The sequence below is a fragment of the Sinocyclocheilus rhinocerous genome, unplaced genomic scaffold (genome assembly GCF_001515625.1).
Source record: "Sinocyclocheilus rhinocerous isolate Xijiao unplaced genomic scaffold, SAMN03320098_v1.1 scaffold475, whole genome shotgun sequence".
Taxonomy (NCBI): domain Eukaryota; kingdom Metazoa; phylum Chordata; class Actinopteri; order Cypriniformes; family Cyprinidae; genus Sinocyclocheilus; species Sinocyclocheilus rhinocerous.
In genome coordinates this window covers 701488-715723 of record NW_015646677.1, presented here as the reverse complement: position 1 = coordinate 715723, position 14236 = coordinate 701488, and the positions used below count along the sequence as shown (strand labels likewise).

At 38.1% G+C, this 14236-nt stretch overlaps 1 protein-coding gene across 2 annotated transcripts in view; it reads left to right on the top strand.

Annotated features, from left to right (window-relative positions):
- LOC107708001 (pleiotrophin-like) overlaps nt 1–13360 on the top strand; it is a 34541-nt gene extending 21181 nt beyond the window's left edge. For both annotated transcript variants that reach the window (XM_016512140.1, XM_016512139.1), the window contains exons 2-5: nt 2381–2469; nt 5109–5282; nt 6573–6731; nt 12260–13360. In XM_016512140.1, coding sequence (XP_016367626.1) covers nt 2382–2469; nt 5109–5282; nt 6573–6731; nt 12260–12315 — 477 coding nt within the window. In that variant the 5' untranslated portion in view covers nt 2381 and the 3' untranslated portion in view covers nt 12316–13360. The remainder of the gene's footprint in view (nt 1–2380; nt 2470–5108; nt 5283–6572; nt 6732–12259) is intronic.
- The last annotated feature ends 876 nt before the right edge of the window (nt 13361–14236 follow it).

Below are 14236 nucleotides of genomic sequence, written 5' to 3'. Positions count from 1 at the left end.
TTACTGACGTGTGTGTGTGTGTGTGTGTGTGTGTGTGTGTGTGTGTGTGTGTGCGTTTCACTCTGATGGATCACGTTGTCACTCTCTCTCTCCTGCTTTTACACTGATCAATGAGCTAATGGAGTGTTAGAGCGGGATAACAGCTTTACCTCAGTGCTTTACACACACACACACACACATACACACACGGCCGACCCCCCTCAGGTCTTCATTCTGTAGGGGTTTGTAAGAAAGCACAAGTCATTTGTCTTGTGACACTAGTGGACTTCCTTTAGGGTCTGTGGAGGTTAAATGTGTAGATATTCATGATATCTGTCTAGCAGGATTGGGAAAAATTCACATTGAGTCACATGAGCTGAAATTAAATCAGAACGACTGGAAAATGAATTTACTGAAGGAATTAAAGTGTCACGCAAAAGAGGAATGCCATTAGTCCATCACAACAATAAAAATGGCCAAAAACAGATTGGATATTATGGGATCTGTCCTTTACATTTAAGAATTTTGCAGATGCCTTTATCCAAAGAGACTTACAGTAGTTTCAAGCTGTATATTTGATCAGTTTGTCCATTACCTGCTTCATTTAATAGGAAATGGAAGTGTTCTGTAAAATGAAAGTTAATTAAATTTGAAATTAAATGTAGAAATATTTAATTAAATATAATTTATTTTCTAATTTGATTAATAAATATATTAGTATTACTATTAAATTAATAATATTAGTATTATTATTATTAGTATTTATATTAATATTTTATAGTAATTATGAATTAATTATACATAGATTATGCATAGAGCACCTTAGCAATCCCATAGCAATAATATAAAATTTATATATATATATATATACATATATGTGTGTTTATTTTTATATTTTTGGTATAGTTTTTTTTTTTTTTTTTTACATTTATCTTACATTTATTTTGTTATATAAGTATAATATCAGGCATTATAAATATCTGATTTTCGTATCAGAAAATTTCAAGCATTAATTTGCACATATGTATGTGACAACATGCTTACGAGTAAACCATGATATAAAATATTATAGAAATGTATTATTAAAAAAAGTGGTTTTGTTAAACTCATTCCATGTTAGTTTTATTTTAAATTAACATGCAAATTACAGCTCCGCACCTTGTTTGCAGTTGTTCAACTGTTCAACTGCACCTTGTTCAATTGATATTGGGGTATTGAATTGGACTCTACGCAGCACCTAACCCTGCTGTCTGGTCCTCAAATCTCAGTGCTCCTGTCACATCACTCCAGGTTAATCCTCTCTCTCATCCCGTATCACACATTCACTAGCAGTGTTGCTAATCAGGGTTTGGGAGGGCAGATTATGTTTTAAGGATCCAAACCACTTTATATGTCATGACTCGTGAGTCTTTGATTGGCAGGTTTTTGCCCATCTGACTGAAATCACGGTTATTATGTGGCGCTGACGATTTCACAGTCTGACTCGAGTGGAACAGCTCAGGTGTGTGCGAGCGCCTGCTGCTCACTCCGGCCCAGCAGAGAGACGTCCAGCATGATTAGCACTGATAGAGACAGAAATTATGGGACGAATCTCTCAGAAGCATCACCAGGTCTCTTTTTTTAGAATTGTGACCTTATTTTCATGACAATTCAGCACATTTTGTCCCAAAATGCTTGTTACTGTAATACATCTGGGTGTTTTACTTTTGCATCTGGAATCTTTTATAATTCCCATAATTCTATTACATTCTCATTACAGTAATGCAATAATGTTTTAATTAAAATCTGCATGAATAAAAAGCAGTGCAACAGATACTAGCATAATGTATAAATACGTTCCATTTTTTTCCCACATCACAGCAATGATGTTGGATTATGGAAAATTGAAGGAAATGTGCTTAACTGTCTTGAAAATAATACATCTTTCTAAATATAGGCTTCATTCTATTTAAATTTGACCTGGACATGTAATTTACAGATTTTGTGAGATTCACCCGATGAGAGAAAATGGCTGAGCGTCTTTAACATGAGGCAGAACTAGGAAAAAAGTCCAGCAAACCAATGCTTATGGGCACAGCAGGAAATCAGCCAACCAGAAATAGGAAGAGAAAAGGGGAGAGAGGGAGGCTCATAAGTAATTGAAATGGAGGTGATGTCGCCGATGGGCTGCACTGCTACTGTAACTGTGCAGTCGAGCATTTGAGATCAAATTGCTTTCTAATTATTCAATCCACCTTTACTTTTCCTCCTGAGAGACAGAGAGAGAATGACTGAAAGAAAGAGAGAGAAAGATAGTCTCTGCATGTATGTTGATGAAGCATTTTACAGGTCGATATTTGCACGCTGTTTGTTTTGTTGTATTATGAGCCATACACTTAATGTGCATTTATTTTTTCCCCAGCATGCAGCAGCGGTGGGTGTGTGTGGCTTTACTGGCCCTCCTGACTGTCACATTGACGCTGGCAGATAGTGGAAAAACAGAGAAACACGGTAACAGAACATTTTCTTTTCTGTATCACTCTTACTGCTCTGTATTGCCACATGTTGCTATATTTTATCATACATTGCTGTATATATAACCCCATACTTGTCTGTATTATCCTGTGCTGCTCTATAGTACCCCATATGCTACTATATATTACCTTATTAGCCCACATTGCTCTATATTACCTCTCAATGTACTATATTATCCATCAATATACTGTATACATACAATATCACCACACATGACTCTATATTTCCCTGCATTTCTCTGTATCACCCCAGATTGATCTAAATTTCCCCTTGCTACTCTACAGTATATTATCCCCCTGTGCTCTATATTACCCCCATAATCTATAATTTCCCACACTGCTCTATCTCTTCTATTCTTTCTGCTCTGTATTGCCACATATTGCTCTGTATTTATGCCGCTCTGTATTACCCCATACTGCTCTATATCACCCATGCCGCTATATATTCCCCATGCTGCTCTATATCACCTATGCCACTCTGTATTACCCCATACTGCTCTATATCACCCATGCCGCTCTGTATTACTCCATGCTGCTCTATATCACCCATGCCGCTATATATTCCCCATGCTGCTCTATATCACCCATGCCACTCTGTATTACCCCATACTGCTCTATATCACCCATGCCGCTCTGTATTACTCCATACTGCTCTATATCATCCATGCCGCTATATATTCCCCATGCTGCTCTATATCACCCATGCCGCTCTCTATTACGCCATGCTGCTCTATATCACCCATGCTGCTCTCTATTACGCCATGCTGCTCTATATCATCCATGCCGCTATATATCCCCCATGCTGATCTATATCACCCATGCCACTCTATATTACCCCATACTGCTCTATATCACCCATGCCGCTCTGTATTACTCCATGCTGCTCTATATCACCCATGCCGCTCTGTATGACCCCATACTGCTCTATATCACCCATGCCGCTCTGTATTACCCCATGCTGCTCTATATCACCCATGCCGCTCGGTATTACTCCACGCTGCTCTATATCACCCATGCCGCTCTGTATTACTCCATGCTGCTCTATATCCAGTGTTGGGCAGTAACGCATTACTCTAATTTAATTACTTTTTTAGTAACGGAGTAATTTAACGCGTTATAATTTTCAAAATAGTAATTAGAGTATAGTTACAAGCCGAGGTCTCTATACGTTACTGCCGCGTTTTATAATCTGATTGTAAAAAGGATGTAGTAGCACACGCACTGTCGAGACAAGTGCCAGTGGATTAGAGACCTGCTCCAGCGAGACCCGCCGCAACAGAGTGCAGCGCGGGACAAGATAAGCGAGTGCTGGTACGGGAGAATACAATGATTCACGGGACTCCCGCAAAATAAAATATCTAAAACAAATAAATTGTTATTCATCTATTGCACAAAAGCAACATGAACTAATATAAAATATAAACGATTAACAATTGCATGCATATGCAGAATTTCTATTCAGGCTATAACACGTGTTTGCAGAGTCGAGCAATGCAGTGCTGAAATTTGCGTGCTCACGAATCCTCTCATTATAACACACGAATTGTAGACATTATGAAAGATTCATTATGCATATATTTATTGTGTTATAACAGAGATTTGTGAGATTGCGATGAACTGAGATGTCTTTTAGAAATATTTATCGGGAGTGTGTATGCTGGGATTTCATAAATTTCATGGAGAAAAAAGTAACGTAACTAGTAATGTAACTAATTACTAATTACTTTTGAAATAAAGTAATCAGAACAGTAACGTGATTACTTTTAAAAGGAGTAATCAGTAATTTGATTACATTTTCAGAGTAACTTGCCCAACACTGTCTATATCACTCATGCCGCTCTGTATTACCCCATACTGGTCTGTGTCACCCATGCCTCTCCATTTTACCCCATATGGCTCTATATCACCCATGGCACTCTATATTACCCCATACTGCTCCATATCACCAACAACACTCTGTATTACTCCATACTGCTCTATATCACCCATGGCACTCTATATTACCCCATGCTGCTCTATATCACCCATGGCACTCTATATTACCCCATACTGCTCTATATCACCCATGGCACTCTATATTACCCCATACTGCTCCATATCACCAACAACAGTCTGTATTACTCCATACTGCTCTATATCACCCATGCCGCTCTATATTACCTTATGCTGGGTACACACTAAATATCGGGACATTACCTAGGATTGTCGGAAGGGGAGAAATCGGCCCAAAATCAGCCCAATTATATTGTGGTGTGTACCCAGCATTATGCTGCTTTATCTCACAAACGCCGCTCTGTATTACACCATGCTGCTCTATATTATCCCATGCTGCTCTGTTGCCCACACCATTCTATATTACAACGCTGCTCTGTACTAACCATGCTGCTCTATATCAACCGCACTGCTCTGTAATGCCCCATACTGCTCTGAATTACCTCTCAGTACTCTATATTTCCCCACACTCCGCTATATTATCCCACAGTGCTCTATATTTCCACACACACACTGCTCTGTATCACCTCACGCTGCTCTATATCAACCCACACACTCTCTCTGGCTCTCATGCCTACAATTGTACGGTGCAACATGAAAGTGTGTGTGCTCTCACTCTGACAGGTAAAAAAGAGCGTAAATCGGATTGTGGCGAGTGGCAGTGGAGCGTGTGTGTGGCTAACGAGGGTGACTGCGGCCTGGGCACCAGAGAGGGCACACGCACCGGCACCGACTGTAAACAGACCATCAAAACCCAGCGCTGCAAAATCCCCTGCAACTGGAAAAAGCAGTTTGGAGGTGAGAAGCCACACAAACACAGGTTACACACACACACACACATACACAGGGCTCAGGGTAAATAAGCCAGCGCTGTGGAGTAACAAGATGGATATTCTCACAGAATTCTGTCCTCAGAAATGACACGACTGCAGTGAGAGCCAGAAACAAGCTGGCAGAATATACCACCGTGTGTGTGTGAGAGCATATGCCACCTTCCCTCGGGATTTGTAGGTATGCACATAAACTATCAACAAACACTGAAACTGTAGGGTGTTTTCTTTAAGAAGTCTCTCTCCGGGAAGACCGTCTCGCTCTGAAAGAACATCAGAAATCACAGACTTAATAAAACATGATCACACTAAACGTTGAGCGATGAATCCTCTGTGTATTTCTGTGTAGTTCAGCAGCCGTGTCAGCGCAGTTTAGCATCGAAACGCTGTTGTCTGGTGCAGAATTTTTCCTCTTGAGTCTCTGTTGAGGACAGCGGCCATTCAGCCGGAGGGCTGCTGCATGTAATTACATTCTCTCTGCCTTTAAATATGCCATTAGAGACAATTTTGTGCTTGATTGAAGCCGTTTTAACCCCCATCCATTTCGGCAGAGACCGAGAGAAATCGCTCCAACGCATGGACAGAAAGAATGAAAGATGAAATGAGACAAGAGATACAGGAACGAGAGCATAGATCAGGGCTTCGCAATTGGTTTTGCTTCAGGATCCCAATTTTACATTAGCCGTCAAGTGCCAACCCAACACAGAACCTAAATTGTTTATCGTGTAAAATTGCATTTCGATGGTCTCATGCTTTCGGCAGCCAATAATTCACCTCGCAAAACGAACAAACTGTGCTCGGCATGAACCTCACTGTAAGTGAACCTGTATTTAATGTAGCCTGGGTTGTGTTTTCTTTTCCCTTGTGTAGCCCGCAACCCGTTTTACTTCCATAATCTGATGTATTTCCAAGTGAAACAGGATATTCAACAAGAAAAAATGTGGTTTTAAACTTTGGGAGTTATTGCATGCTGAAAAGTTTCTCCGTATGACAGATGGTTGAAAAGGGATTGGAGACGGCAGCTGAAAACTTGTTCAAGATTATGAAGACAAACATTTATTTTTTCAGAATAACATGCACTGATGAATCCTTCACAATAACACCAGGAAGATGTATTGAGACAGTCAATTTGGATTTCGTGTTGACTTTAACCCTGTTTATGCATGTATGTTTGTTTTACATTTGCAGTGTATTTTTTACACAGTTTTGTTGCATTTGAACTCGTCAAAATCAAGCTGTGGGTTTTTGTCTTTTGCAGGTGAGTGTAAGTATGATTTTCAAGCTTGGGGAGAGTGTGACTCGACCACTGGAATGAAGACGCTCACCGGTGTGCTAAAGCGAGCGCTGATGGACGCTAACTGCCCGAACACCGTCAGCACCACCAAACCCTGCGGCAAACCCAAGACCAAGATACAAGGTACAGGAACACACACATAAAGACACAAAAAGATACTGAGCATGCAATGTGCTAAACTTGAACAAATACAAAAGCAGTATCAACTGATTTGATTGGAGTGCTAAAAACATTTTTGCATTAAGGCAAGACACCACAGGTGAATAGGGTAAAAATGATAATTACCATGCTTCCCTAGTTGATTAATCACAGTACATTATGACAATTGTTATGTATTACAAGTTTCCTGTATTGTTATGTTGAAATATGCAAACAAGGCATTATCTAATTAAATATGCACTAATTTGCATACATTTCCAGAACGGAACTTTTTGTTTCATTTTGTTAAGTGATTTTAGATTTCTTTTTTTATCACTGCATGAATCAGAAAATACTGGCAACAGCCAGAAAAAAAAATATATATATTTCACCATGTTTTTAGGAATAAAATGTACTGTAATATAAACCAAGCAAATGATATCTAAACCCCTCAGTAAAACTCTTCAGAATATAAGTTTGATGTAAATGCTGTAAATGGAGAAAACTCTCACAGCCTTTAAAGATATGGAAATCTACAGATGCAAGACCACAGGTGAATTTAATTACCATGCTTCTGTAGCTGATTAATCACGCTATATTAAGACAATTGATTCAATTACAATTTCACTGCAATATTATGTTTAAATATGCATTAAAGAACTCATTGCGATCATTTGTGCTATCTTGGCTGTGATGTCCTGCGCCTTCGCGCTGTCACGGGGCATTTTTTCTCTCCTCTTCAAACTCTCCTGCAGCGTGAGCTGACTCGTCTTCGGCTGGGTTGCCTGGGTAAACTCGCTGTATTGTGTCGGGTGTTTGTTTTTGAGGTGCCGTATCAGGTTTGTTGTGTTAAATGTAGCCTTTTCCTTTCCACCTCTTGCAATCCCAAGTTTACATATCTCACAGTTTGCTATGGCAATGTTGTTGTCATCAACTTTATAATACCTCCAGACCGCAGACATACTCGCGCTTTCCGCTTCAAGCTGCTTCCGTGTTCTACTTTGCCGGCATTTAACCAATAGCGTCTCTGCAACAAACTGATGTCATGCCGCACGCGTTGCTGTTTCTGTGTGGAGTCAAAAGGGTCTAACTCTGTGCCACCGCATAACTATAGATGTGTTAAAAAATAATGAGAATATATATACATATATATCCGAGTCCTGATCGGGAGGTAACGTCCGATTCCGATCGAGTCTGAAACCACGTGATCGGGCCCAATTTCCGATCACGTGATCGGATCGGGACATCCCTAATTAAAGACATAATTTAATTCATTTGCATACATTTCCAGAACTGAAATCTAACATTAGATGAAGCCAGACTCAACATTTTGTTGACATTTTATAGAGGGGATTTTGGATTTCTCTTTTTATCACTCCATAAATCAATAAATATTGTCAACAAACCAGGAAAAATACATTTTCACCATGTTTTTAAGAATAACATGTTGCATAAAATCAGGCGAATGATATATGAACAAACCCCTCAGTAAAAACCATCAGAAGAAACTGTAAAGTCTGGTGTATATAAGTGCTGCTGAAGTGGAGATAAAAACTCATTTTGAGAAATGGCCTTTAAAGATATGCATTGGAATTGACATCTACAGACTCAAATTGGTAAATCTGAATAAAATAAACACTTAAAGGTGTATTTTGGATGTTTTTCCCGCTAGTCTGAAATAAGACGTTATAAAAGCAAAGTAGCCCAAAAATGGACCAGTGCATGAAAAAATTACTTTTTCCTGTAATGTCTTGCCATAAAAAGAATAAAAAATCCCAATGATCCATATTTATTTATAATCCCAACATGCAGCATTATGCTAATGTTTGACATTATGGTATGTTTTTCTATACAGTATACAGGTCTGCATTTTGAACCGATCGTAAGGTTACGCTGAAATATTGATCAATAAGGTCTTTCTCTCTGTCTCGCGCTCGAAGATTCTAAAGACTCTATTAAAGTTTAATAAATGTGATGGTTTGACAGTGTATCTGTGTTAAAGGCCACAGACGGCTTGTTGTGTAGGACTGTGTGTAGCCGTTGTTGTCGTCTGTGCTTCATATTATTATGAAGTGAATATGCTGAGATTCATGGCAGCACTTGTACGTTACTGCAGTATTTCTAAATGCTACTGTCTCCCGCTGATGAATCCCTCGTTCTGTAATACTCCTCATTTGTAAATCACTTTGGATAAAAGCATCTGCTAAATGAATAAATGCAAATGTAAATGTTGGCAAAAATTCAGGCTAATCGGAAGAAATTCATCTTAATCTACCAAGAGCATCGTTTTTCAATCTGAAAGTCGCAGATTTAATTTTCCACCGCAAAACAAAACACACAAACAGACAGCAGCATCTGCATTTATTTAACTGAGTTTAATTAAGTCGAAGGAAGAAATGGACAGCGAACCAGTTAAAGATGACATTCAGGTCAAGAGCAGCTTTTCTAAACCTCATTAACCAGTGTTAAAGTGCTGTAGTGACTGTTGTGAATGTCTGGATCAGGCTGCTGGATCAGAACGAGAGAGGGAGATGGATTTGTCTGTAATGGATGTGACGGGTCTCGATTTGGACTTGAGCTCAAGTGCTGCTGCCACCCTGAAAGAGCTTAAAGAGCCCAATCCATCATCAAACACCAGAGATGAAGAAACATAACCGTCTCAATATGAACTCAAACATTTCTTAAAAAATAGCTTCGTACTCTTAATGCATGTCAACAACTGACCCATTTGTGTCTGCTTTAATTTCTCTTTCAGGAGAAACATCATTCCAACTCCAATTTGGAATTAAGATTTTTTCTGCTCACCAAGGCTGCATTTATTTGATCAAAAATACAGTAAAAAGTTTAAAATAGTGAAATATTATTATAATTTGAAATAGCTGTTTTCTATATGAATATATAGTAAAATGTAATTTATTTCTGTGATCAAAGCTGCATTTTCAGCATCATTACTCCAGTCTTCAGTGTCACATGATACTTCAGAAATCATTCTAATATGCTGATTTGCTGCTCGAGAAACATTTCTGATTATTATCAATGTTGAAAACAGTTGTGCAGCCCAATATTTTTGTGGAAACCGATACATTTTATATTTCAGGATTCACAGATGAATAGAAAGCTGAAAGAACAGCATTTATTTGAAATAGAAATCATATAACATTGTCTTTACTGTCACTTTTGATCAATTTAATGCATCCTTGCTGAATAAAAGTATTAATTTCTCTTTTTTTAAGTCATACCCCAAACTACACAAAATATTGGGCAGCACAGCTGTTTTCAACTTTTATAATAATCAGAAATGTTTCTTGAGCAGCAAAAATTTGCATATTAGAATGATTTCTGAAGATCATGTGACACTGAAGACTGGAGAAATTATGCTGAAAATACAGCTTTGATCACAGTAATAAATTATATTTTAAAATATATTCACATAGAAAACAGTTATTTTGAATTGTAATAATATTTCAAATTTTTACTGTATTTTTGAGCAAATCAATGCAGCCTTGGTGAGCGGACAAGATAAAAACATTACAAAATCTTAATTATTCCAGATTTTTGACGGGTATTGTATAAATGAAAACTATGAAAGCAACATCTGAGCAAATCAAATGTTCTTCTGGAACTGCAGGTGTGTGTGTGTGTGATGCTGTATCTGCAGGTAATGTGTATTTGTGCCCTTTTCAGTGTGCCAACAAACAGAGGACAGAAGTGATTAGAAACTCCCTACAGATGGACTGGAAACACACACACACACACACACACAGGGTGAGAGGGGCGTTTTCGCCGGGGTCTGTTTGAGGTGATAAGAGCAGCAGCAGAGAGGATTGTGGGGGTTTGGGAGCGGGTGCCACTGTCAGAGATGGATGAACGGAGGTAAACACACACACACATCATCTCACCTGTTAGTGCGTCCCGTGGTACAGCAGGCCGGAGTGGACGGGACGTCACATCACTCACGCTGATGTTCATGGTGAAGCGATGAGGATTTTCAGAGCCCCTGATTGGCTGGGCTTCTCTTTGTGTGTCTCTGTCAGGTCAAATGATTTGGCTCATATTAAAGGCTGATTCTCTATTAACAGGCTGAACCGCTGCGGTCCGTCCAGCTCATGAGACGCAGACGCTGATGTGTGTGTGTGTACAGGTTTATATACAAAGTAGGGCAATAGAATATACGGTCTGTACAGTAGAAAAACCATTACGCCTATGGAGAGTCCCCACAAGGATAGCAAACCAGACGTGTGTCTGTGTGTGTGTGTGTGTGTGTGTGTGTGCGTGTGTTTGGCGTAATCAACATTTTTAATATGTTTGTATAATATATAATACATAATGGTCCAGTTTCACAGACGGATTTAGCTTAAGCCAGGACTAGGCCTTAGTTAAATTAAGACATTTAAGCAGCTTTTATAAAAATGCCTTAGAAGAAAATGTTACAGGTGTGCATTCTGGAGACAGAACAATGTCACTGACATATTTAAAGAGCAAGATATTTTTAGTTGAGACGGCTCAAACATGCATTTTAGTCTAGGACTAGCCTTAAGTCTTGTCTGTGAAACCTGGGGAATATGTACAATGTTTTTAATATAAATATATTTCTATTAGAATATATTTTAAAAAGTAACTTAAATGTAATTTAAGTGTTGCCATCACAGGATAAATTACACTTATTAATAGAAATTTATTTATTTATTTACACAGTACTTAATCTTGACTTGAGATTTTATTATATTGAGATCTGACGTTTGATTGCAGTCTTTTGTGATCCTGTCAAATCTGAGCACAGTTTGAAAGCCAGATCTCTTCTGAAGCTCTAGATGAGCCTCACGTGAGATCACTGTGGTGTTTTTCTCTGGAGAAACATCTGAGAAACTTCATCTCACTGCCGTCTAGAAGGAACAGCTGATCTGAAGATCTCATTTGTGATTCGTCTTTCCTCCGGTTTTATTCTATAATTAGCCATTGTTCTGCTGATGGTCTTCTGGTTGTCTTTGTGTTTGATTGGAATGGGTTTAATATTTATGCTAATGAGATGCTAATGCTATGAACGCTTGAATGGCGTTATTGGACATGTAATCATCATCAGTCAGTTTAATGGAGATTTTCTGCACATTTTGATTGTTTTGTGTGAAAACGTATTTGTTTGGCGAGTTCAGACACGACTGCAGACGGCAGGTGTTGATGACAACGGGAACTTTTACACTTGATAAACTCTGATCAACAAGTGACGTCCGCTCTCACTAAATTCATTTCATATCTGAGATGAGATTTATGCAGAGGAACCTTTATAAATATCCTCAAATAACAATAGAATCATTCAGCGTGATTATCTGGATTTCTCTTGTCACATTGTCCTCCAAATTATCATGCAATAAAAAAAAAGACGTGTTGAATTTAAAATATTTTTTATGTATGTATTATAATTTTTTTAAATCCAAATTCTCATTGATGCAAAAAAAATATATATAAATAAAATAATATATATATATATAACTGATGTATTGTTCGTCTCCCCACAGATTCACAGAAACCAAAACGGGAAGGAAAGAAGAAGGAGCGAAACCCGACGGACTAGAGGAGAAACTCCACCTGCATCCTGAAGCTGCTCTCTTCTGCTCCTCGGGCAGAGACCGCATGTGAGCCGCAGAGATGATGCCGGATCTGATTTACAGTCGAATATTTTTAGATCGTTTGTAGCTTTAATTTACAGCTCACGGAATAATACATAAATGATAAAAGAAACAAATGAATTACTAAAATCATCTGCTGAATCTTCTAACGTTGTACCAGCAGTATCAGACAGCCCAGTTCACACAGATATGTTCTAAGAACGTTTTTATAACATTCCCAATCCCATTAGGTTATGAAAAGTTCTGAATTTTCTTTGAACGTTCTAAACATCCAGTTTTTTAAATGTTTAAAAAAATAAACTTTCTCTTGGTTATGCAGATGTTAAGGGATCATTACATTTGATCATTTTCCAAACATTCCAAATGTTCTGATACAAGAAAACATTCCATGAGCGATGTATAAATAACCCGAAAACTCTGAATGAACGTTCTATTAATGTTACTTGAAGAACTTTTATTCATAACTTTGCCAGATCATTCTGAGGATTTGCTGTTAGCTGGGCGCCTGAACATCAGAGATGAATAAAAAGCGGAATTTTAATTCATGAGTATGCATTGAAATGAAACGTCCGCATCAAACATGATGTTGAATTAGAATTTGAATTGTAATTTATGAACAGAAAAGATCCTTAAATGTTAAGTAAATTGGGGGAATTGTCCTTCCACTAAAATGAAATGTACTAAATTCATAACATTTCAAATTGATCATTAATATCATCTGATGTTTCTGAAATATCCTATACATAGAACATATTTATGGATAATACATACTGAGAAATAAAGAAATGTATCAATTAAAAATTCAAATTAGAATTCTGCATCCTGTTTGGAACCACAATTCAAATCAAGTTCAATCAAAAATTGAAATTCTCAATTCAGCCCTGCTGGAGAATGAATTAAAAACACAACTAAAGTTAAACTAATGCTTTATAAATGAAATAAAGTCATGAATGTAACATAATTTCCAGTAAATAAAGATGTTAATTATTCCTTCCCATCCGTGTTTAGTGTTTCTGGTGTCATTTGTTCACTGAAAAGAGCAGAACAGGTGAGTAACTCATCAGAACACCTTTTATTTGCTAGAACACTTCTCCAAAAGTATATCGCACGATACAGCAAATCTTATCAATACACCTCATTTTTCATCAGTGATCACCAATCCAGAATGCCGCTCATTGGCCTAATAAAGATCGATAACATTCATATTCATTGATAAACACATGTATTTACAGGTCATCTGTGCTACACATATAGATTATAGAGTATAATACAGACGTTAAGCTGATCACGAACCACACGTCCACTGATGGAAGCCACGACTCACAGTGAACAGAAGTGATGAGAAGAAAGCATACGGAGTATTTACAGCGTCACCACAAACACAGCTCCGGATATCAGCGGTTTTGGTAGGTCTCTGTGCTTCAGGAGGCTTCAGCGTCCGTCTGTCTCCACACACACACACACACACACTGTGTTCAGTCTATGTATACACGCGTCAGACGGACGTCTTTGGCTGCTGCGTCGCCCTTCGCTGTTGTTTCAGAGTCTCTCGCTATGAGTGCTACCTTTTTAAGATGTAATGTTACATTGAGAGACTCTTGCGTTCTGTTCAAGTCCATTGTGCTCCGACTAACTGCCTAAATTAGACCAGAAACATACTCCACACAAGTAGGCCTATTGTTAATGAAAAATACAGTACCATTGTGAAATGTTATTTCTATTTGAAATGCGTTTCACGTGGGAATATATATGTGACCCTGGACCACAAAACCAGTCGTGAGTGTAAAATTGTTGACATTTTGAGATTTATACATCATCTGAAAGCTGAATAAATAGAAATATGCTTTCCATTGACATATGGTTTGT